Source organism: Bacillus rossius, chromosome 1, assembly GCF_032445375.1.
Source record: "Bacillus rossius redtenbacheri isolate Brsri chromosome 1, Brsri_v3, whole genome shotgun sequence".
NCBI lineage: Eukaryota > Metazoa > Arthropoda > Insecta > Phasmatodea > Bacillidae > Bacillus > Bacillus rossius.
The window spans coordinates 72,974,163-72,998,176 of record NC_086330.1 but is presented as its reverse complement, the minus strand read 5'-3'; the positions used below and the strand labels follow the sequence as shown (position 1 = coordinate 72,998,176).

The 24,014-nt window shown below is 38.5% G+C and overlaps 1 protein-coding gene across 1 annotated transcript in view; it reads left to right on the top strand.

Annotated features, from left to right (window-relative positions):
- The window catches only part of LOC134537672 (importin subunit alpha-3), a 117,068-nt gene that overhangs the window by 36,915 nt on the left and 56,139 nt on the right, over positions 1 to 24,014 (top strand). Inside the window, exons 5-7 of the mRNA XM_063378373.1 lie at positions 7,591 to 7,817; positions 10,337 to 10,462; positions 12,931 to 13,065. Of these exons, the coding sequence (XP_063234443.1) occupies positions 7,591 to 7,817; positions 10,337 to 10,462; positions 12,931 to 13,065 (488 nt within the window). The remainder of the gene's footprint in view (positions 1 to 7,590; positions 7,818 to 10,336; positions 10,463 to 12,930; positions 13,066 to 24,014) is intronic.

Sequence of the window (24,014 nt, the reverse complement as noted above, 5' to 3'; positions counted from 1 at the left end):
TTTAGAGGGCAGATAGCACTTAAGGTGTTCATTGTTTTCTCTCTTTCCCTCAAGGCTACCAATGTGTATAATTTTTAACCTGAAATATTATAAAACAATAGCAAATTTCCAACTGGTAGTATATTTAATATTCAGATACAAAAACTGCGTAAATAGCAGTTTACACCTTGAAATTCAAATTTTTCCGGGGGTGGGTCTCCGGACCCCTCTCTTACAAAGTGTGGTCGATGATCCATTGGCGAGGAGGGGTGACTACTGATGAGACTACTCAGAAGTTGGCATCCCTGGTTTGGTTAGATGCTACTTTATTCCATGATGTAACTTGTATTTCGGTGCTAAAGTGGTCTAATAACTTGCATTTTAGTGTTATGCAGTGTTTTGGCATGCTTTTGCCACTGTGCCTACAATTTAATTTTTTGTTAAGACTTAAATAATGATGTTATGTTGTAAATACTATATTGGTTAGTTGCTTATTCATAAAGTTTTCGTGCTAAATCGTAAGCTATCTGTAACTGTATTTTTTTTTGTGATATATATAAACAATAATTCTTATTATAATTAATTTCAATTTTTTTTTGTATTTGTTTTTATATTCTGTGTTATTTCTATCATGCCTACCATCCATGGCCTTAAACCTTAGCTTTAACAAATGTAACAAATATTAAATAAACATAAATTTTTTGTCATCCACAATTCACCATATAATCTTGTCCCTACCTATTACTTATTGAACGTAGGTACTAATTGTCTAGTTTTATTGTATTCAACCAATTATTTATATTGTAACGATTTTACCGCGGGGGTTTGTAAAGGATAGCCCAAATAAAGATTTTTATCACACACACAGTTTTATTTATTACCACTACTTGTCATTTACAAATAATCTTCTAAATTGGCAGATAATTAATTACACGTAAAGAAATGTCAATTCCCCAGTCACTCGTTTCACACATCTCGCTGGGCCGCACTTCCGGCGCAACTCTCAGCGCAGCACCCCTTGTGGGTCTCCGCCGCGGGACTCCGACGCCGCAATCCGCCGCCGCCGTCACAACCTTCGCCGAGATCCCACACGATACCTCACTCGCAACTTCACTCAGGACTCCGCCGCGCCCGCGACTCTATCGCCCGGAACCTCCCGACTCCACTGAACTCACTCACTCCCTGCCCTGGAACCTTCGTCCAAGGACTTCGCCACTCTGCCGCACCCGCGGCACTATCGCCCGGAAACTCCGCCACGGTAGAATTCCCGACTCCACTTACTCACTCACTCGCTCAGACTCTCTCTCGAAGGCCGGCCCTACCTCCTTATATAGCCCTTGGGTTCCCGTCCAGAACAATCGGGAATGTCTCCGAGATATCGCGCGATCTTCACCTTCGAAATGTCCAGAAACGCGTCGTGAGTCCTGTCGAAGGACGCGGCAGCTGCTCAAAGAACGGCGATAAACGCAAAAAGCATCGGGTTCCCACAAAACACGCCGATAAACATGTCTTGAGTCCTTTTATTCTGCAGTGCTGCCTCTTTTAAGTAACTCGCTGAGGCAGGTGTGCACTGCAACGGTCAGGATGTCGCGAGATAGTATGACACGAGATACCAGGGAGAGGATGCAGGTGGAAGGGGGCGCAGACAGGCCAAACGAGCGCGGCGACGCCAAGCACTGCAGCCAAGCGCGATCGTAACATTGCCCCCTCTTTAAACCTGTTCTTCCCGAACAGGTAATGCATCTCCTCCTGGAGGTCCCCATGCTACTCAAAGTTTAGGCCTCCTGCCTTACCTCCATCGCGGGCTGTACAGTCTCACCAGATAACCCTCTCTCGCAGTAGATGTAACTTCTCTTGTCACCCGGCGACACTTCTGCATCGCCGATGCCGCATGTCGTTCAGCCATCTGCCCGAGCCGGGCCGACCGTTGCCTTAGATGGACCCGATACTCTTGAGTGCATTGCTTATTGTCTTCCAACATTTTCCTTGTTTCTTCCCTTTTTCTCTCTATTTCTTCTCTCGTAACTACTCGTTTACACAGCATATCTTCCCAGCTCTTCTTCGTCTCTTCTTGGTTCCTCTTTCACTCTTCGTTCTTCTCAATATCTTCTGGACTGCACTCAGTTACTCCTTGCACCATCTTCATCACTCTTTGTGTTCTCATTGTCTCTTCTCGGTCTTCCTTCCCCTGTTCTTGGTCTTTCTTCATCTCTTCTTGGTCTTCCTGCATCTCTTCTTGGTATTTCTTCGTTTCTTCTTTGCCCTTCTCTATCTCTTCTTGACTCATGTTCATCTCTTCTCGGCTCTTCAGTTCTTCTTGGCATTTTACCCTCTCTCTTTGGTTTATCTTCATTTCTTCTTGTTCAAGATTCCACACTTTGTAACCCATCTTCACTACTTCTGTGCTTTTCTTCAGCTCTTTTTTTTCATATTCAAGTCCTGGTTGTTTTCCTCGCTGTTCTCTTCACTGTTCTCTTCTTGGCTGGTCTCATCTTGGCTGGTCTTCTCTTCGCTGATCTCCTCTTCGCTGGTCTCCTCTTCGCTGGTCACCTTTTGGCTGGTCACCTTTTGGCTGGTCACCTCTTGGCTGGTCACCTCTTGGCTAGTCTCCTCTTGGCTAGTCTCATCTTGGCTGGTCTTCTCTTCGCCGGTCTTCTCTTCGCTGGTCTTCTCTTCACTGTTCTTCTCTGTTATTCTTTGCTGTTCTTCTCTTCTCTGTTATTCTTTGCTGTTCTTCTCTTCTCTGTTATTCTTTGCTGTTCTTCTCTTCTCTGTTCTTCTCTTCTAGGCTTATCTTCACTTCGGTCTTCATTTCATTATTTACTTCTTCCTGGCCATTCTTCATTTCATCCTGACCCTTTATTTCTTCCTGTCCCTTCTTCATTTCCTCTAGGTTATTATTGGACTCACTCTTCTTTTCTTCACGGTGGTTCTTACTCTCCTTCCTTCCACTCTTCATTTCTTCCGTAAAGTTCTCGATTTTGGTTACCATTTCTTCCGTATAGTTCTTCCAAATTGCTCTTATTTCTTCTAGGGCAACCCTTATCTCTTTGTATTGTTCGACAGTAAACCCTTCAGTAGCCATCTCTCTCTAAAGCATTTACTAATTAAACAACCTAAATAATTATTTTTTTAATACGGTTCTTAATTTTAAATGACCTAGCCGAACCTTCTAATTAAACTAACAATAACTCTATTACATTCAAAACTATCACTGACTACAATAAACTCTAACTCTAGAAAAATCCAAATTCACTAAAGTTCTAAACACTAACTACTATATTCTCGTAAACTAAATTCTATTCTTAACTTTCCTTATAATAAAACTGAATCCTAAATCTATTAAATAGGGCTATCCCACTTCTGTCACCAAAATGTAACAATTTTACCGCGGGGGTTTGTAAAGGATAGCCCAAATAAAGATTTTTATCACACACACAGTTTTATTTATTACCACTACTTGTCATTTACAAATAATCTTCTAAATTGGCAGATAATTAATTACACGTAAAGAAATGTCAATTCCCCAGTCACTCGTTTCACACATCTCGCTGGGCCGCACTTCCGGCGCAACTCTCAGCGCAGCACCCCTTGTGGGTCTCCGCCGCGGGACTCCGACGCCGCAATCCGCCGCCGCCGTCACACCCTTCGCCAAGATCCCACACGACGCCTCGCTCGCAACTTCACTCGGGACTCCGCCGCGCCCGCGACTCTATCGCCCGGAACCTCCCGACTCCACTGAACTCACTCACTCCCTGCCCTGGAACCTTCGTCCAAGGACTTCGCCACTCTGCCGCACCCGCGGCACTATCGCCCGGAAACTCCGCCACGGTAGAATTCCCGACTCCACTTACTCACTCACTCGCTCAGACTCTCTCTCGAAGGCCGGCCCTACCTCCTTATATAGCCCTTGGGTTCCCGTCCAGAACAATCGGGAATGTCTCCGAGATATCGCGCGATCTTCACCTTCGAAATGTCCAGAAACGCGTCGTGAGTCCTGTCGAAGGACGCGGCAGCTGCTCAAAGAACGGCGATAAACGCAAAAAGCATCGGGTTCCCACAAAACACGCCGATAAACATGTCTTGAGTCCTTTTATTCTGCAGTGCTGCCTCTTTTAAGTAACTCGCTGAGGCAGGTGTGCACTGCAACGGTCAGGATGTCGCGAGATAGTATGACACGAGATACCAGGGAGAGGATGCAGGTGGAAGGGGGCGCAGACAGGCCAAACGAGCGCGGCGACGCCAAGCACTGCAGCCAAGCGCGATCGTAACATTGCCCCCTCTTTAAACCTGTTCTTCCCGAACAGGTAATGCATCTCCTCCTGGAGGTCCCCATGCTACTCAAAGTTTAGGCCTCCTGCCTTACCTCCATCGCGGGCTGTACAGTCTCACCAGATAACCCTCTCTCGCAGTAGATGTAACTTCTCTTGTCACCCGGCGACACTTCTGCATCGCCGATGCCGCATGTCGTTCAGCCATCTGCCCGAGCCGGGCCGACCGTTGCCTTAGATGGACCCGATACTCTTGAGTGCATTGCTTATTGTCTTCCAACATTTTCCTTGTTTCTTCCCTTTTTCTCTCTATTTCTTCTCTCGTAACTACTCGTTTACACAGCATATCTTCCCAGCTCTTCTTCGTCTCTTCTTGGTTCCTCTTTCACTCTTCGTTCTTCTCAATATCTTCTGGACTGCACTCAGTTACTCCTTGCACCATCTTCATCACTCTTTGTGTTCTCATTGTCTCTTCTCGGTCTTTCTTCCCCTGTTCTTGGTCTTTCTTCATCTCTTCTTGGTCTTCCTGCATCTCTTCTTGGTATTTCTTCGTTTCTTCTTTGCCCTTCTCTATCTCTTCTTGACTCATGTTCATCTCTTCTCGGCTCTTCAGTTCTTCTTGGCATTTTACCCTCTCTCTTTGGTTTATCTTCATTTCTTCTTGTTCAAGATTCCACACTTTGTAACCCATCTTCACTACTTCTGTGCTTTTCTTCAGCTCTTTTTTTTCATATTCAAGTCCTGGTTGTTTTCCTCGCTGTTCTCTTCACTGTTCTCTTCTTGGCTGGTCTCATCTTGGCTGGTCTTCTCTTCGCTGATCTCCTCTTCGCTGGTCTCCTCTTCGCTGGTCACCTTTTGGCTGGTCACCTTTTGGCTGGTCACCTCTTGGCTGGTCACCTCTTGGCTAGTCTCCTCTTGGCTAGTCTCATCTTGGCTGGTCTTCTCTTCGCCGGTCTTCTCTTCGCTGGTCTTCTCTTCACTGTTCTTCTCTGTTATTCTTTGCTGTTCTTCTCTTCTCTGTTATTCTTTGCTGTTCTTCTCTTCTCTGTTCTTCTCTTCTAGGCTTATCTTCACTTCGGTCTTCATTTCATTATTTACTTCTTTCTGGCCATTCTTCATTTCATCCTGACCCTTTATTTCTTCCTGTCCCTTCTTCATTTCCTCTAGGTTATTATTGGACTCACTCTTCTTTTCTTCACGGTGGTTCTTACTCTCCTTCCTTCCACTCTTCATTTCTTCCGTAAAGTTCTCGATTTTGGTTACCATTTCTTCCGTATAGTTCTTCCAAATTGCTCTTATTTCTTCTAGGGCAACCCTTATCTCTTTGTATTGTTCGACAGTAAACCCTTCAGTAGCCATCTCTCTCTAAAGCATTTACTAATTAAACAACCTAAATAATTATTTTTTTAATACGGTTCTTAATTTTAAATGACCTAGCCGAACCTTCTAATTAAACTAACAATAACTCTATTACATTCAAAACTATCACTGACTACAATAAACTCTAACTCTAGAAAAATCCAAATTCACTAAAGTTCTAAACACTAACTACTATATTCTCGTAAACTAAATTCTATTCTTAACTTTCCTTATAATAAAACTGAATCCTAAATCTATTAAATAGGGCTATCCCACTTCTGTCACCAAAATGTAACAATTTTACCGCGGGGGTTTGTAAAGGATAGCCCAAATAAAGATTTTTATCACACACACAGTTTTATTTATTACCACTACTTGTCATTTACAAATAATCTTCTAAATTGGCAGATAATTAATTACACGTAAAGAAATGTCAATTCCCCAGTCACTCGTTTCACACATCTCGCTGGGCCGCACTTCCGGCGCAACTCTCAGCGCAGCACCCCTTGTGGGTCTCCGCCGCGGGACTCCGCCGCCGCCGTCACACCCTTCGCCAAGATCCCACACGACGCCTCGCTCGCAACTTCACTCGGGACTCCGCCGCGCCCGCGACTCTATCGCCCGGAACCTCCCGACTCCACTGAACTCACTCACTCCCTGCCCTGGAACCTTCGTCCAAGGACTTCGCCACTCTGCCGCGGGAGAACTCCCAACTCCACTCTCTCACTCAGACTCTCTCTCAAAGGCCGGCCCTACCTCCTTATATAGCCCTTGGGTTCCTGTCCAGAACAATCGGGAATGTCTCCGAGATATAACGTAACCTTCGCCGTCGAAATGTCCAGAAACGTGTCATGAGTCCTGTCGAAGGACGCGGCGGCTGCTCAAAGAACGGCGATAAACGCAACAAGCATCAGGTTCCCACAAAACATGCCGATAAACATGTCTGAGTCCTTCTATTCTGCAGTGCGGCCTCTTTTAAGTAACTTGATCTGAGGCAGGTGCGCACTGCGACGGTCAGGATGTCGCGTGATAGTATGACACGAGATACCAGGGAGAGGATGCGGGTGGAAGGGGGCGCAGACAGGCCGAACGAGCGCGGCGACGCCAAGCACTGCAGCCAAGCGCGATCGTAACATTATTCATATTATCAGTCTGTAAGTGAAATCATAAAACAAAATAATTTGTGGAAGTAGAGATGCAAGAATTTTTAACCACAAAAATTCTGTTTTAAGAAAACTTACACTTTAGTTCAGTGCTCCAAATCTTATCGTTATTAGCTCTGTGTCAGAAGCTCAAAATACATACGTATTTTTTTATTTTCAACATCAGGATGATATAATATAAATTGTGTTTCACATAAGTGTAAGATTCTGGGTTGCTCATTTTTGCCAATAGCAGTTATTTACAAGCACAGCTATACTGACTGTACATTCAAAACAGTACAACCATAATATGTACTTTACATGTCATTGCAAGCGAGATTTTACAGATGGAGAATGACCAAAGCGAAATAGTGAAGGAACCAACCATGGACTTTGGTAACGATTAATGAACCTTCCTTACATTTGCCTTGAATTATTTTAGGGAACCATGGAAAACAGATAATAGGATGACTGATAATATTGAAATCTGGGTTTTCCTAAATGCAAGCCAGTTTTCTTGCCACTGATTGACCTACATACTTATATTAAAAAGATATTTCTTCCTGTATAAATCCTTTTGTATTTATTTTCTTATGATGGGCAGTAAATTGTAATTTGGATTCTGCATAGAAAGTGTGTGTGTGTGTGTGTGTCTCTCTCTCTTTCACTCTTTCTTTCTCTCTCCCCCTCCCCCCACTATTAGTACACACGTATATTGATCCCAGAGGACCTAATACTCAAGTCTTAGGCAATTACATAATTTAATAGTATTTGTGTGTTTTGCATGTGATATGAGAGTAGCAAGTTATATTGCAAGGTAATGGTAATGGTTTTTCCAGGTAACATAATCGGTGATGGTCCACAACTGCGTGACTATGTGATCGGACTGGGTGTGGTGAACCCCCTGCTCACGTTCATCAAGCCCGACATCCCCATCAGCTTCTTGAGGAACGTCACCTGGGTGATTGTGAACCTGTGCAGGAACAAGGACCCTCCGCCGCCCGTCCAGACCATCGCGGACATACTACCAGCTTTGAACATGCTCATTCACCACACAGACATCAATGTGAGTCCATCTCAGGTTGAGTTTTCTTTGTTTTTCTCTGGTTAGCATTGTGTTTCTTTACAGTTCTGCAAAAGCAACTCCATTTCAAGTAAAAATGTTCAAATGTTTACAGTTATTTCACTGCTTACATTGAAAATTGAACCACAGTAACATTCTTTAAGTTCCCAGTTTAGGAATGTTTCCTGCATATTTATTTATTTTAATAATATTCAATTTTCCCATAAAAACATGCAATTTAAATCTACGGTTTATCTTGGTTATTACATTAAATTGCTAAGTGGCAGCACAAAATGTTTAACATTTTTTTACTCTAATTTTGTGTAACATAAATGACCCTCAAAATTTAATGTGTTTTATTTCACACACATTTTATACTAAAATGAAGTTTGAAAAGTAGGGGTGCGACGTTTATGCGAGAGAAAAATTTTTTTTAGGTAATGTTATTCATAAAAACAAAACCCTTTCATGAAAAGTACGTTTATTTAAAAAGTGAAGTATAAAAGAGCACACCAAACAATTTAAATTAATAAGTCATGCAACAAAATTCTTTCTTCAACTTTTAATATAAAAACAAAATCTGTGACTCGAACGCGAGCCTGAACTAACGCATAACTATTGTAATAGTACACTCTTACCACGAAAGAGTGCGGACCATCAAATGTAGTTAACTTGGCACTCGACAGAGAGCGCGCGTTGCATGCAATCGGCGAGATATCGATATTCTACTACGTGTGCGTGCTCTATATGGGAAGAAACATAACCAAACATGAATGATGCCAACTAGCACTGGCTACATTTTTGTGAGCGTTACACCGCGGTGACGCAAACGAACAGATAAAGAATATAACTTTTAAAAAGTCTTTAAAAGAAAATTTACACATGACAACTTCATATTTCTGTTAATTAAATAATTAAGTGTTACTGTCCGAATAAACATTAGATTTCTACTTTAAAATACATCTTTTATTCAGAAAAAATACCCACACAAAGCGCTCTGAATCTAATAGCTGGGCGAAAAACATCATGCTACGTGTACGCGTGAGGTTTTTCTATCCAAATTTTAACGCCCTAAAATATAGGTGCTACGATTATGCGATAAAAGAGGGTAATACTTGGCAATTCATCTTTACAATAAGTTTTACCTTTAAACAGGGTTGGCTGATTTAAATTTAAACCATGGTTTAAATCAAGTGATTTATTTTTAAGTTTTTTAATAATGTATTTTTAAATAGAATATCTTAATTTTGTTTAATGAAAGGTCTGATTCCACTTTAATAACAACAGAAGCTAACTCATTAATGTTTCTTGTGATTAACGGCAACACAGCTGAGAGATTGTGGTGTGTACTACAATAGTTTATACTAATCAAGATCTTTTCATTTAAAGTATCTTAATAGGTTGTTAATGATACCCAGCTAAATACTACTGTAAAATTAAATTAATTAGTAAATGGTAGTCAAAAGTGTTAAAAAAATGGGGGGAAATAAATACATTTATTAACTAAAACATTCTGATTTTTGTGGGAACTACATATTCTGTGGGAAATGCCCATTCTAATAGAGTATCCTCCTCTTGTGGGGAAATTCCCTCTCTGTGGGGAAACCCATTCTATGAAGAAACCTCTTCCATTGGGGAAATACCCTTTCTGTGTTTAAGTCAGTCAGATGTGCAGATTTGCCAGACTTTAGTTCTTTGATGGTATAACTTTACTGGTTCAACATGAGTGGCAGAAAGCGGAATGTTGTACGGCTTTCATTTGGACATGCTGAACATCAAAATAACTAATGTGATTAATAAAATCTGGTTTAAACAAAAACAAAATGAGTTTGAACCCCAAAAAAAAAGTTGTTTGGTTTTTAAAAAATAAACCTTATTTTTTTCCAACCGTGCCTTTTAATAAGTCTAAATTTTTAAGTACCTTGAGAAACTTCTGAACGGGGATTTACCTACTATAATACACTAAATTCCCAAAGAAGCTGTGCTTTGTTTTAGACTTACAAATAGCCAATCTCGGTTTTCCGTGAGCAGATTATCTGCAGCATTTATAAAACTGTAGAATAAACTAGTATGATTATTGAAAAATTCAAACAAAAATATAAAAAATTAGAAATAAAATTTATTATGTTTAAGCTAAATAAGAACAGGTATTGAGTAGTCACTCTATACGTGTGCCACTGCTCTAGTAAGATAGGTTTGCATGCAACATTGCTGCCCAGGGGTCTTCTCGGTTCAACTATCTTTTAGTGCTAAAAGAGAATACCTGGCTGTTTGAAGTCCATTCTTGGCTTGCTTCTCTTACCTCTTCCAGGGTGTCCACATCCAGTGTTCATGTGCAATGACCAATTAATGTAAACAAATGAAATGCCCCTTTTTTAATACCACTCTATAAACTCTCAGAAGTGCCATCTCGTTATGGATTTGTGCGATGTTCATTCTTGGTTGTGTTTTTACTTTTTCACACCATATTTTTACTTAACTATAATATACTATGTGTGTTTGTTTGTTTGTTTGTTTAATAGATCCTGGTTGACACAGTTTGGGCACTTAGTTATTTGACAGATGGTGGTAACAAGCAAATACAAATGGTTATCGACAGTGGAGTTGTCCCAAAACTTATCCCTCTGTTGTCACACAAGGAAGTCAAGGTATTTTTTACTTCTTCATTAATAATGATGGGCTATTTGCTATTTTTTGAATATTATGTGCAAGAATAACAATACTAATTTTTATATGTTAATTTAGTTTGTTATTGGAATTTACAATAACTTTCTCTTCTAAGTATTACTAGGAACTTTTATGGCAAAACCAACTATGGTTAACTACTGAGGAAGGAAACTTGTTTGTGGTGCAGATACTGTATTTACTCTGTGCATGCCAGATTGCTTCCAAAAGTTTCATACAAAGTCAAATTTTTCATAAACATAAAAAACTAATTTATTTGAGTATTCATGTCTTATACCGATGTGATTATTTCGAAATACGTGATAAACAATAACTTAACAATCCACACACACACACACACACACACACACACACACACACACACACACACACACACAGATATATATATTAATTAAAATAATATCAAGTTTTTATGATAAAAAAAATTTATGTACAGCTTAGTTTATAATAAAAATTCATTTATCTGGAAATAAAATAGATAAAATTATGATTTAAATATTATTAAAAAGTTTAAACTCTAAAGTATTTAATCACATAATAAATATTTGAAATATCATTCACTGTATTTAAATAAAAAAAAAATGAAAACCCATAAAAAAACCAAGTGTTCTGTGATTTAAACCACACACAAGCAATAGACTCTAATGTGGTGTTAATATAGTGTGTCCAGTTTTTTAGTGGGTTATTTATGTAATGATATTTTTGTGGACAAGATCTGATTCGTGGGCACAATATATTGAATTTTTGTTTAACATTAACACTTATCTGTATTCTTTCTCTGCATAAAAAACCTTATTACAACTTTTTTTTAAACACCATTGTTATGTATGATAATGTTTCTTTTGATGTTCCCATTTAAACTATATTGATGTTTGATAATCTAGCATGACCATTGTTTTGATCATGACATATCTTTAACATCCAGTAAATCCATCATTTTTAGGGATGGTGATTTTTCGTTTTCGCGAAATAGATGCGAAAATATGCTAAATTATATTTTTTCCACTATAAAATGCGAAATCTAGACTATTCCAAGATAAATGCGAAATCAAGGTAAAAAACGTAGATTAGTCTTCACTCTACACAATTTATTTACCGATTGTATTTCGTTTCAGTTCAGTATCAAAAGATACCTTCATTTTATGGCGTATTCAGCACAAGTATCTTATTGTCATGTCATTCAATCAACTATTGTTCGTAAATCTTGAATGAAGAATGGCCATCCGTGCCTCGCGATTGTAAACAAAGCAAAGAACAACTAGCTGGAAGAATGTCCGTCATCTTGCAGAGTACAAGTTTTTAGTCCACCATATTGCGACAACTCTGCTTCGCCACGCTAACAATTGTGTCTCATTTTCTGGCTGTGTTTCACGTGAAAGCCGCGTTCTTGTGTAGTCTGTGGAAGGTGTGTTTATAAATACGTGCATACTCGTGAATGTGTAGTATACTGTTATTTCTCGTGGTAAAAATGGGACGTAAAGTCATTTCCATTCGCGATCGCATAAATGAATACAAAAGTGAACAGTTCTACGAAAGTGATACGAATATTTTAATGTGCAATTTATGTAATCGCCGTCTGGAGTGGGAAAAAAAAAGATGTACTTGAAAAGCACATTAAATCTGAGGGACATCAGGCTGCAAAAAAATGATTCACCGAGAAATCGGATGAAGAAAAAAAGTCGGTAAAACGGGAAGCAACGGTTTCTGGCATGATCGAAAACCAAAATAAGGCAAAAATTGAAAGAAGAAAAAAAAATTAAAAAACGAGTTTCAATAACATTATTTGTGCACTCTACATCAGCTATAGTCATAAACACGGCTAAAAAATATTTATTGCAATTTTAAGTATTCAATTTATTGCACTCATAAGTGTTAAAAACTTGTTTGGAAACCTGCCAAGATAGGCTATCTGTGGTTTTGTGTTAGATCTTTATTTCTGTGGTTGTTAATAATTAATATGTGTATTATTTAATGCTTTTTAAAAATATACTTTTCTTCAGTAATGTAAAATGAGAGAATTCGCTAAATCTTGTTTTTAAAAATGCTACAAAATGCTAAATTTCAAATTCAAAATGCTAAATGTTATTATTTTAAATGCTATAAATCACCATCTCTAATCATTGTGTATCTTCAGTAACTTTTTTTGTCACATTAATAAGTCTCTATTATTTATTAAATATTCTGCTTGTAATGATTTTTTTTTATATATTAACAAAATATGCCAAATAAATTGCTGTAACTGTATATAGTTCACAAAACTAAATTCACTTATCAGAGAATTTTAATAATGGATGTTTTGGCTTACTTTGCAGTAGGTGCACATGTCTGTTATGTAGTTCCTGTTTATGAAATATAAAAAAAGGATTTTAATGAGATGAGAGAGCACAGGTCAACAAAGGTTTTGAAATGTGCACTGATCTTGTGTTTGTAGGTACAGACGGCAGCTCTCAGGGCAGTGGGGAACATAGTGACAGGCACTGATGAACAGACACAAGTAGTACTGAACTGCGATGCTCTGTCTCACTTCCCGGCTCTGCTGACACACCAGAAGGAGAAAATCTGTAAGGTATGCAAGTTTTTGTAAGTCAGGTGGTGCAATCTCTGTTGTTCCTAAGGATTGGTTTGTCAGCCAAGTGAATATTTATTTTTGTAAGCATTTACGTTCAGAATCCTGGTACACGCGGTAAATGATGAGCCTAATGATTTGTAGGGAGCATGCGAGGAATAAGGTGAAACACTTATATTGTTAAAATTATAAAATGTTACCAAAATGCTGAATCTTATTTTAATGCGTGTAAAAAAAAATTAGCAGTCACTAATTCCAAACATCAACTTTTTGTATGACATCATGTTGACAATAAGTTTTTATATATTTTTTGCCAACTTGACAGAATTCATTCTAGAATGTGAACAAATTATTTCATGCTCAGGTAACAGTGATTTTGGAAAGGTTAATTGTAGCATTGCAGAACCCTGCCCTCCTAATTAAATAATTTTCCTTTAAACTTCTTTTTGTATATGTAAGCAGTAATAAGTCAATGTTTTTTGAGTGATGTATAAGTTATGAAACAGTATAATCAGAAGTTATGAATACTAATATATGTTATTTTCACTTGCTGCGTTTTTAAGAAAGTATTTATTATTTTATTATACATTTTCAATCATTACTAATTTTTATGTAACTATTCGCAGAGAAGTCGCTGTACTGGATTTTTGCCTGTTTAGGCCTACTTTTTCAGGTTTTTCTCAATAAGTTTAATTTTGGTAAAGTAATTTGTATTATGATTGCTGTTCTTAATTTTTATTAACGTATTGTAATATAATTATAAATCACGGAACTGTGTCTGGTGTAATGGTTAGAAAGAGAGGCCTGTAAGTGTGAATGAGAAAGAAACAGTGCTTCCCCGCCAACCGAGATAAAGACGGTAATTTCCCCCCTGTGTGGGAACTGAGTGATAACTGCTCTCTCACGGTGTGGGAGAGAGAACGAGAATGGGAGTCCCCGATTTCGATGTGAAATTGAAAAGAGATAGATCAGGGGAAGCCCAAAGTTCTGTACGTACAAGGCTTTTTCATGTATTGTAACTTGTTCTGTGATTGGCTTGTATCTGTAAGCGTGAAAGAAGCGTGCGTGTGATTGGTCGGTGAGGTCATGTGACGTCTACTCCCTGCGTGGAGGAGAGTGTGGCAAGACTTCACCAGTTGTCCGTCGAACGCTGGACGAGTAGGTCGCGTTCTGTGGCTTCTCGCAGATGATGTAAAAGTATTTTGAAGAGATAATTTCACGTTGGTGGTCGGAGCCAGGCCTATTATTAAATTAACCTAATACTATTCTGTATATTTCGTTCGGACAGTATTTAGAAATTACGGCCACCTTCGTAGGCGTTTTGGCTCGTGGCGAAATTCGTTTTCGCTGGGTGCGGCCCTGTTCAGGGTCGCACCATCTTCGTGTACTTGGAGTAAAACATTACTGAAGGACTTAATCTACGCTTTTTTTTTTTTTTGGTTAATTCTCATCAAGCGAACTGCGGGCAGTTTTTGACGGGCAGATGTACGTGTGAAACGAGTGAATGAAACTTTGGGTTCAATTTGTCTATGCATTCTAGTTGAAAAAATAAAACAACTAAAATCTACGCTTTAAATCTTTTTATTTGTGTATGTAACGAACCGTTATAATTGACGCCCGGCCGCGCGGCTTGAATTTGGACACGACCCTGAGATTAAGACGGACATTTCGGCAGCGAAGAAGAAAATATAAACATTCTTAAAACAGCTGGTGACTACGATAACCTCGAAAAACAAAAATCTACGACAACTATTGAACAGTTTAGAAGAAAATGGCGAAGTGTAACCAGAACTGTCGGCGCAACGGAGCGGCGAATGCGGCAAGAGACGACGGGCTGTTTCAGCGAGTGAAGTGTTCCAGTGTAACGGCGGAAAGCGGTACATTGTGGGACAGAGCGACCCAAGGCGTCGTGGGACTTCAGGCCTGTCTCATCGCGGGACATCGAGATCGTCACTTCGCGGGACATCGCGGGATTAATCGCCGAAAATAGCATGTCGGAAAATGGAACTTAATTAATTGTTTGCATTGTTTTTCTTTTGTGTTGAGCATTCAACTAAGATTTGTGTTAAATTTTTTGTAATTTGTATATTTCATTATGACGATTAATAGCCCAGTTGAGGTTATGGGGGGGGTCAGACCAAATTTTGCAGTTACAGTTGTCAATGAGGCAGGAAATGAAACAGGGGCAGCAGGAAATGGCAAATAAAATTGAACAGGTACAACAAAAAATGAAACAGGGACAGCAGGAATTAAAACAGGAAATTTCACAGATGAAGGATGAAATTCTGCAGGAGTTAGGAAATACAGAGGGTAAACTTGATGTACAAACTGATGTAGATGAGGAAATTCACACTGGTAAACAAAGGGTTGAGAGCTGTGAATCACAAGTGGAAGGGGGACAAACTAATGTAGAAACTTGTGAAAGCGAAATAATATTGTCAGAAGAAAATGTAGAAGGTATTAGGTATGAGGTACATGAACATATAAACATGGGGAATAGATGTGAAAAATTCCTAGATGGGGTAAACAAGGGAAATGTGGACAATGTGGTTGAAAAGGTTAGTAAATCCAAGGGAAATACATATGGAATCAGGATTATGTGTAAACAAATGAGAGAAGTAGAAATTGAAATGAAAACATTTTCAGATAAACTTAAAGATGAGTGTACTGAAGAGATAATCAGTGAATTGAGTTTGGCAGATTGGGGAAAAATGGTAAAAGGGAAATTTTTTCGTAATAGTAATGTGCCAAAATGTGGGTTGTGTATGCCGAATAGTATACAAACTAAAAAATTTTCACTGATCCATGTGGAACATGAAGTGGAAAAAACGGTGAAAAATGTTCAGAGGGTTTTTGTGTGGAAACATGTGTACAGAACTGTAGCCAAGATAGTTAGCAGTTTTTTGGTAGGTGCACAGGCAAAAGAAATGAGTAGTAAATGTACAGGGGTATTGCAACCTCGTGAAACTGTGTGTGTGGTTTTGTTTGGCCCACTGCCTAGATGGAGGGGTGGAGTCAAAACTAGTTTTGTCGTGTTTGATGTTTTTTAAATTTTTTGCAATTTTAGCCATTTTTTGTAAAGTTTTTCAGATTTTTTTTTTATTTTTTGAATTGTATACTTTTTAATAATGTTTTGTATTTTGTAGAGTTTTTGTATTTTTTGAAGAATAGTTTTAGTATAATATAGGAACGCACAAATAAGATTATGACAGCAATTTTTTACAAGATTTTAAAGAGAAGGAAGATGTTAATGTGTTATGTTAATGTGAATATTTTCTGTTTTGAAACAGTATAGTAATAATGGTATAAATTCTTTTTGAGTAGACAGTTACTTAATATTTTGTGAAGAAATGCTTTACATTATGAGAATTTCATTGCACTTGGCTAATGTTTGTTTAATGTTGTGTCATGGGAAGAAGCTAACTGAAATTGTATGAGTTATGTTGTTTGGAAAATGATATAGTTTTGAAATGGTTAAATATTTTAAATGAAAATGCCACACGTATTGGTAATACTAAATGTTTGTTTTAGATTGAATGACAGGATGACAACATCCTATATTAAAGGTATGAAATGTAATACTAAACGTTAATGAATAACAGTCGTCGAGTTTTGAAGCTGCAGAAGCAGTTGTGTGTTCATGATGGCCAGAGTTTAGGTGAATTTTGGTATTGTCCTAAATAAGCAGCAGATGTTTTTTTGTGTAATGTGGTTTGTGAGGCAGCGGGGGGGCCAGGAGGTTAATTTTAAATATGTTTCTGGCATGGAGTCAGAGGTTTTTTTTTTTTTTTTTTGCAAGGGTGAGTCCCTTCTCCTTGGTCGCTCCCACCCCTCATCAATGTTAATAATATGTGCTGTTGTTGCTGAAAGGGAAGATATGGTTTGAAACCTAAGGAAGGACATTAGTTCATGTACCGTATTCACTCGCGTAATGTCCGCCCTCGCATAATGTCCGCACCCTTTAGTTTATATATCCTTAAAAGAAAAAATTAAAAATTCGCATAATGTCCGCACCAGTCGTCTACGGCGGGCAACACAACTTTGGCCACCCCTAAAGGACGCAGTACGAATGGAAAGTTGACGGCTCTGTAAACAAAGCCGTGACCTTGAGCTGTCCTTTCTCTCCTGTTCTGAAAGGGTGGGGAAATTCGTTGAACTGAACAAAGCACGGTCAAAGGCCCCGCCCGCGTATAAGCCCCTCTCCTTGTTTTGTAAACATTTTTGAGAAAAATTTAAAAACGTGTTTTTCTGGGTTTATCTGAGGGCAGGGCAGCTTGGCATGCATCAAACAACAAGCCATGTATTGTGTGCGGCGGGAGGTGATTTTGTAAGTGTACGTTCTCAGTAGGACCGTCGTGAGGCATGCCAGACGTAAGCAGTTAGTCCTATCTCAAACGACATAAAGATAAAGAAAGCTGGTCTAGCGCGCTGCCGCTGTGTTGATGTGGAGTGTTGTCGGTGAAGAAGAGGGGAAGTGAAGGAGGAAGGGAAGTGGGTCAAGGATTCTAACACTCCTTTGTCTGGTTGGCTGGCTAGCTGGCAGGAGGGAGGTTAAGCCACGCCTCTGCCTCTCTCCCCTCCTGTCACAGCGCTGCCTCTGCCTCTCTCCCCCCCCTGCGGAGTTGTTGCCTCTCTCCCTTCTGCCGCGTCGCTGCCTCCCCCGCCCTTTATCATTAGAACAAAGATGCACGACCTGAATAGAACACAAAATTTTGTATTTTTGTATTTTTCCTCGCATAATGTCCGCACCCCATTTTTTGGGCCAAAAATGTGGTCAAATTACTGCGGACATTACGCGAGCGATTACGGTAATTTGTTTTTGAAGAATAGAAGCATACGACTATATCTTAAAGAAGTGTTTGTCATGCCAGGACTATAGAATTGTCAACTTGTTGTTTTGTGGAAATTTAAGTAAGGTATGTAAAGCTTAAAATTTTGACAAGTGCAGTGTATATTTGTGTATAGCTTTGTATAATTTTTTATTTTAAATTTTGTTAATAGGTTAGCCGAGCTGACTAGCAGCTAAAAGGGTTGTAGTTGGGCGTCCCTTACCTTTCGGCTAGCTCAGGAGTTAGGAATGATGGAGGAGGTTGTTGGAAGAAAAGGAACTGTATTTTTTTTGTATGATGTTTTTGTGTATTTTTTTTTTATATTATGGTTAATGATACTAAAAAAATGTAAGGGAATGATGTCAACAAATGAAAATGCAGTGTTGATAACAGAATTAAATTTGTGTGTATTTGGTATAAATGCTATGAGGGGTAACATTTTAATAAGAAAATTTGAATATGATAAGTGATGATGTAGTGTGTTATATAAAAGTTTTTAAAGGTTTACATACTTAATTTAATGTTTTTTGGAGTTGTATTTGTGGTGGAAAGTTTACTATGTGAGTTTGTCTTAGGAAGTTAATGCCTCTGCTCAGAAGTTAGTAGTTCATGGGTTATCAATGTTGAGCAGTCTAGTTATAAATTTGAAATAAGTGTTATCCAGGGGTTGAAGTTAATGATAATGGTATTGAAAGAGTCTTAAAATTTTAGAAGTTGTTTTTTTTGAAAGAACTAAGGAAAATTTGGTGTCAACAGTTTTGAAGTAATAGTGTTTTCAAGTTTTTGTTAGTGCAGATATGAAAAGTGGAGATATTGGTGGATTTGTGGGTTGAAGTAGTTGTTTCATGAGTAGAGACCCCGAAAAATGGTGAAGCGCAAAATTCATGAAATAACGCGAAAATTTGATACTTTAAACAAATTTTGCGACTTTCCTTTGATTTTGACATAGTCGCGAAATTCACGAATTTTCGCGCGAAATTCACGCTTTTTCGCACAAAATAATGTCCTTATGTCATAAGTTCTATTTATTTACGCCATCATAAACATAGGCGTGAAATAAACATAGACTGAAAGACTAGTGCCGTGATATTATCTTCGTTTTGACACGTTACTGAAATTCACGTATTTTTATTACTCTGTTTACAAACAGTAAATATTGCCATCGCAAATGAAAACAAAATGTAAAAATTGTCAACAATCGATATGTGCGCACTACCAACATAACAAATTGACTCCACAGTTTTCGTGTTTTGAATAATGGTCGTTTCTGCCGCAAGGCACACTGGTGTCGATTTTTCTAACCTAATTTAATCGCATCGAGCTAAGATGGCAGTCATTTTTGCGTGCACATATCTATGAGTGTTTACAACTACCGTCCACATTTTGTAAGTTTTGTGATACAATTGAATTTGTGGCTAAGATGCCGAAAACTTCGACAATGTTTGATCGCGAAAGAGAGATAAAATCGGATGATTTTATATTTTTGATCAGCGGGACAAAATTATGATGTGCAAGTTCTGCAACGTGCGGGTTGATTGGACACGCAAAGACACGTGCAAAAAGCATATGGCAAATGACACACACAAAACAAAACAAAAAAGACAATTATTTTGTCAAGCATTCTACCGTGTCTAAACAAATCTCGATAGGCGACAGCGTGAATAAAGCAAACAAGCTTTAAAGTGCAGAAAACAAGAATTTTTTTTCTGATTTTGTTAATATGATGCTGTAAGTTAACATTCCTTTGGAAAAAGCTGATCATCCAGCTATGAGGGAATGGTGTAACACTAGGGATGGTCGGGTACCCGAAATTTCGGGCAGTGTTTCGGGTATCAAGTATACCCGAAATTCCGGGCGGGTATTTCAGTGCCCGAAAATATCGGGCACCTTGGAAAACGGCAATACCGCACGGCGCAAGTAAACAAAGCTTCTTTTTTTTGGAACGCGCGGCAGCTGCAGGAACATGCCACGGCACCAGCCGGTGAAGTGAGTGTGTGTGAGAGATAAGATAAAGAAGGTGCCCGGTCAGCAAGTGTGTTTGTGGGAGGGGGAGACAGATATAAGAGAGCGAGCCCTGCAGCAAGCGGAAGTGGTCAAGGTCAACATTTACCTTGGCTAACTAACGATGCAGCTGGTCGCCCGCCTCTCTCTCTCACACACACACAAACGCGCGCGCGTACGCACGGCGGATGCTCACTGCTCAATAGTCACAAAGTAGTGTTCAAGGCCGGTGGATCTGCTTGCTGTGTGCGAGAAGGATTATAAGCTGACTTTAATTACACACATTGTAGTTGCGTGGCATTTACAGAAAGTGGTTGTGAATTGTTTCTATTTAATTCATGTCATTATTTTACCAAAATGGATACCAGTGGAAGTGTAGGTCAAACAATCAACAGTGACAATGAACCTTCAAGCAGCTACCCAAACACAATTTAGTTAATAAGCACTTTATTTCCAAGATTAATATGCACTCTATTTTTTAGTTTAATGTTTAACTTTCATATCAGTGCGGTATAGTAAATAAATAAAAACAGTTCAGGTTTGTCAATGCAAACTTAAGTACGACTATTTTATGTTCAAAATTTATTTCATTAACTGATTTTGATGCCCGACCGAGATTGCCCGAGCCCGAAAATTTTGGACAATTACCCGCCCGAGCCCGCCCGAAGTCAAATTTCTCTGCCCGACCATGCCTATGTAACACCCATGTTGAAGGTTAGCCTTATTTATTTAGAAATGTTTTCCCCCCTCTAATAAAAGTTCATAAGCATATGTAGGCCTACAATATTATCGATTAACTTACCTTTACTTTAAATAAATATGCAAGTACCTCAGATTAACAAACACATAAATAGGATGGATTGCATTGTGAAATGGTGAGCACACCACAAGATATTTTTGACTGATTGATTGATGGTTTGACTCTGTAATCCAGCAGTACCTAATCTAGAAAAGGTTAGGTTAGGTTTGGCTAAGAATTCTTTTGAGTAAATTAGCCCATTAATATTTTCAGCGATAACCTTATAAATGCTACCTATTTATAAGTATATTGTAAGTTATGTATACATTTTAGGTGCAGGGGATTTGCCATCATCAGCCAACACTCTTAAAGAAACTTAAGTCCCAAAAATTGGCCAGGCAAATAAGGAAGCAGTAAGGCTATGAGGGTTTTTTTACACCGCCAATGGCATAATTTTTTCACAATTATTTGGGGTCTCTACTGATTGCTTATTTTTACACCGATATTTTGCACCGCTTGCTAATTTTTACACCGGTTTTTTGCACCGCTTTTGTCATTTTTTTGCACCGCTTTTGTCATTTTTTTACACCGAAATGAGCCAGTTTTATTTACCATTTTCTGGGGTCCTTATTCATGGGATTTGAGGAGTTTATCATGTGCAGCAGAGAATAACGGTAACAATGGTTTTTATAGGGTGTTAAAGGAGATAATTTGTTCTAAAGTTATTCGTCGTCGTCGAGGTTTTGAAGTTTTTGTATTTGTCGTCGTCAAGGTGGTCATGGAGACGTAATTCCTGGAGTTTAAGATTTGTCATCATCGTCGAGGTAGTCATGGAGACGTAATTCCTGAAGTTTTTATATTTGTCATAGTCGTCGAGGTAGTCATGGAGACGTAATTCCTGGAGTTGAAGTTTGTCATCGTCATCGAGGTAGTCATGGAGACTTAATTCCTGAAGTTTTTGTAAATTCTTGGAGTTTATTGCAGCTGGTGTTGAGGATTCCACGGCTGTGATAGTAAGTTGTTCAGAGGTTTTTGTTGTTGTTGTTGAAGATTCTTCGTTGACCAGGGGGTTCCTGCTTGAAGCTTGTAGAGAAATCAGTTTTAAAGCAACTTGTATTATGTGCTAATGACAGGGATATGACCATTTGTTAAGAATTGTTGACACTTTGTAGAAAGAGATATGTTTTCAAATTTTTGGCTTTTTAACAAAGGAATTGATGTTATTACAATTTTTAAGTAACAACATTTTGTAATTTCTATATAAACAAGGGTTTTAATTACTGGATGCATTTATTTCTCAGGATGTTTTTGTATTTATTTTGTACAGATTAGTTTTTCACTTTTGTAACTTTTCAATTAAATATAGTGTTAATTTAATTGAAAAAGTTGGAGGGGTTATGTAGCATTGCAGAACCCTGCCCTCCTAATTAAATAATTTTCCTTTAAACTTCTTTTTGTATATTTAAGCAGTAATGTCAATGTTTTTTGAGTGATGTATAAGTTATGAAACAGTATAATCAGAAGTTATGAATGCTAATATATGTTATTTTCACTTGCTACGTTTTTAAGAAGGTATTTATTATTTTATTAGACATTTTCAATCATTACTAATTTTTATGTAATTATTCGCAGAGAAGTCGCTGTACTGGATTTTTGCCTGTAGGCCTACTTTTTCAGGTTTTTCTCAATAAGTTTAATTTTGGTAAAGTAATTTGTATTATGATTGCTGTTCTTAATTTTTATTAACGTATTGTAATATAATTATAAATCACGGGACTGTGTCTGGTGTAATGGTTAGAAAGAGAGGCTTGAGAGGCCTGTAAGTGTGAATGAGAAAGAAACAGTGCTTCCCTGCCAACCGAGATAAAGATGGTAATTTCCCCCCTGCGTGGGAACTGAGTGATAACTGCTCTCTCACGGTGTGGGAGAGAGAACGAGAATGGGAGTCCCCGATTTCGATGTGAAATTGAAAAGAGATAGATCAGGGGAAGCCCAAAGTTCTGTACGTACAAGGCTTTTTCATGTATTGTAACTTGTTCTGTGATTGGCTTGTATCTGTAAGTGTGAATGAAGAGTGCGTGTGATTGGTCGGTGAGGTCATGTGACGTTTACTCCCTGCGTGGAGGAGACGTGTCATGAGTTCAGTAGTAGTCGTCGGGCGATCGCTGCCAGGCAAGGCCGCGTTTCGGCGGCTCGCGGTTTTTCACCAGGTGCGGCCGTATTTGAGGCCCTACCGATTTTTGTATGATTATAGCCTACAGTAAGATTTTGCTAAAGAACTTAATCGACGTTATTATTTTTTATTGTTAATTCTCCTCGCGCGAGCTACCAGCATTTTTCGACGGGCGAATGTATGTGGAATGAGTGAGCAGCCTCTTTTGAAAGTGTTTGGAGTCGTCTGTGCATTCTAAATTGAAGGAATAAAACAAAAACTACAATCGACGCTTTAAATCTGTTTATTTTTGTATGTAACGAACCGTTATATAATTTAAAAGGTGTCTAGTAAGGTTCTGCGAAGCTTCGAGAATGTCTAATCTCGAATCGAATCACGTGTGGTTCGACAAATCAAATCCTACTTTAAAAAGATTTGTGCCATATTTCACTTACATAAACCATAAACACAAACATAATTTCCGTGCGTGCACACTGACAAAGGCACTTGTGTGGCATTAAATTCAATGCAACGAATTAATAATGTGACGAATCAACCAACATTATTTTTCTCTTTCAGTAATAGCTATTCATCTCCATCATAGCGTATTTATTTTCGACGACGCCAGTGTGTATACGTTATCCCGCATGTCAACAGCAGCTCTGGAAACAAAAGCCAGAGATAGTTTGCATCGCGCCCACCAGGATGCGCTAGTGATGACAACGAATCATGGCGGACACGCATTTATGAAACACAGACGGGAATTACGTTAACAGGTTAAATAATCTTTCTAATAATAGAAAACATTACGTTTATTAGTTTTTAAAATCTTAAAAGAACTAAAATATAACTCCCATAATTATGACATCATTTAATAAGTCTGAAATGTTTTTAACGCCAACTTAGGAATGTTACAACCAAGACCAAAACCTCAACAATGCGGTACGAGACTTTTTTAAATTATCAAATTGTAAAACGAATTATTTTGATTACAAAACTATCTTATAAAGAAAAAAGTTACTTATTAGAATAACGCTGTTTTCTTGAAACGAATTAAGTAGGGCGCTGCAGTGTTTGTCTAGATAGTTAAGACAAAACAATTTTGATTACTGTGTTTTTCGACTTTGCGTTAACCGTGTATTTTGGTTATCCGTGGACCCATTACCCCGGATAATTGGGAGTCTACTGTATTTGGAGATGCAAGACTGACTATGTAATGCGCATACCG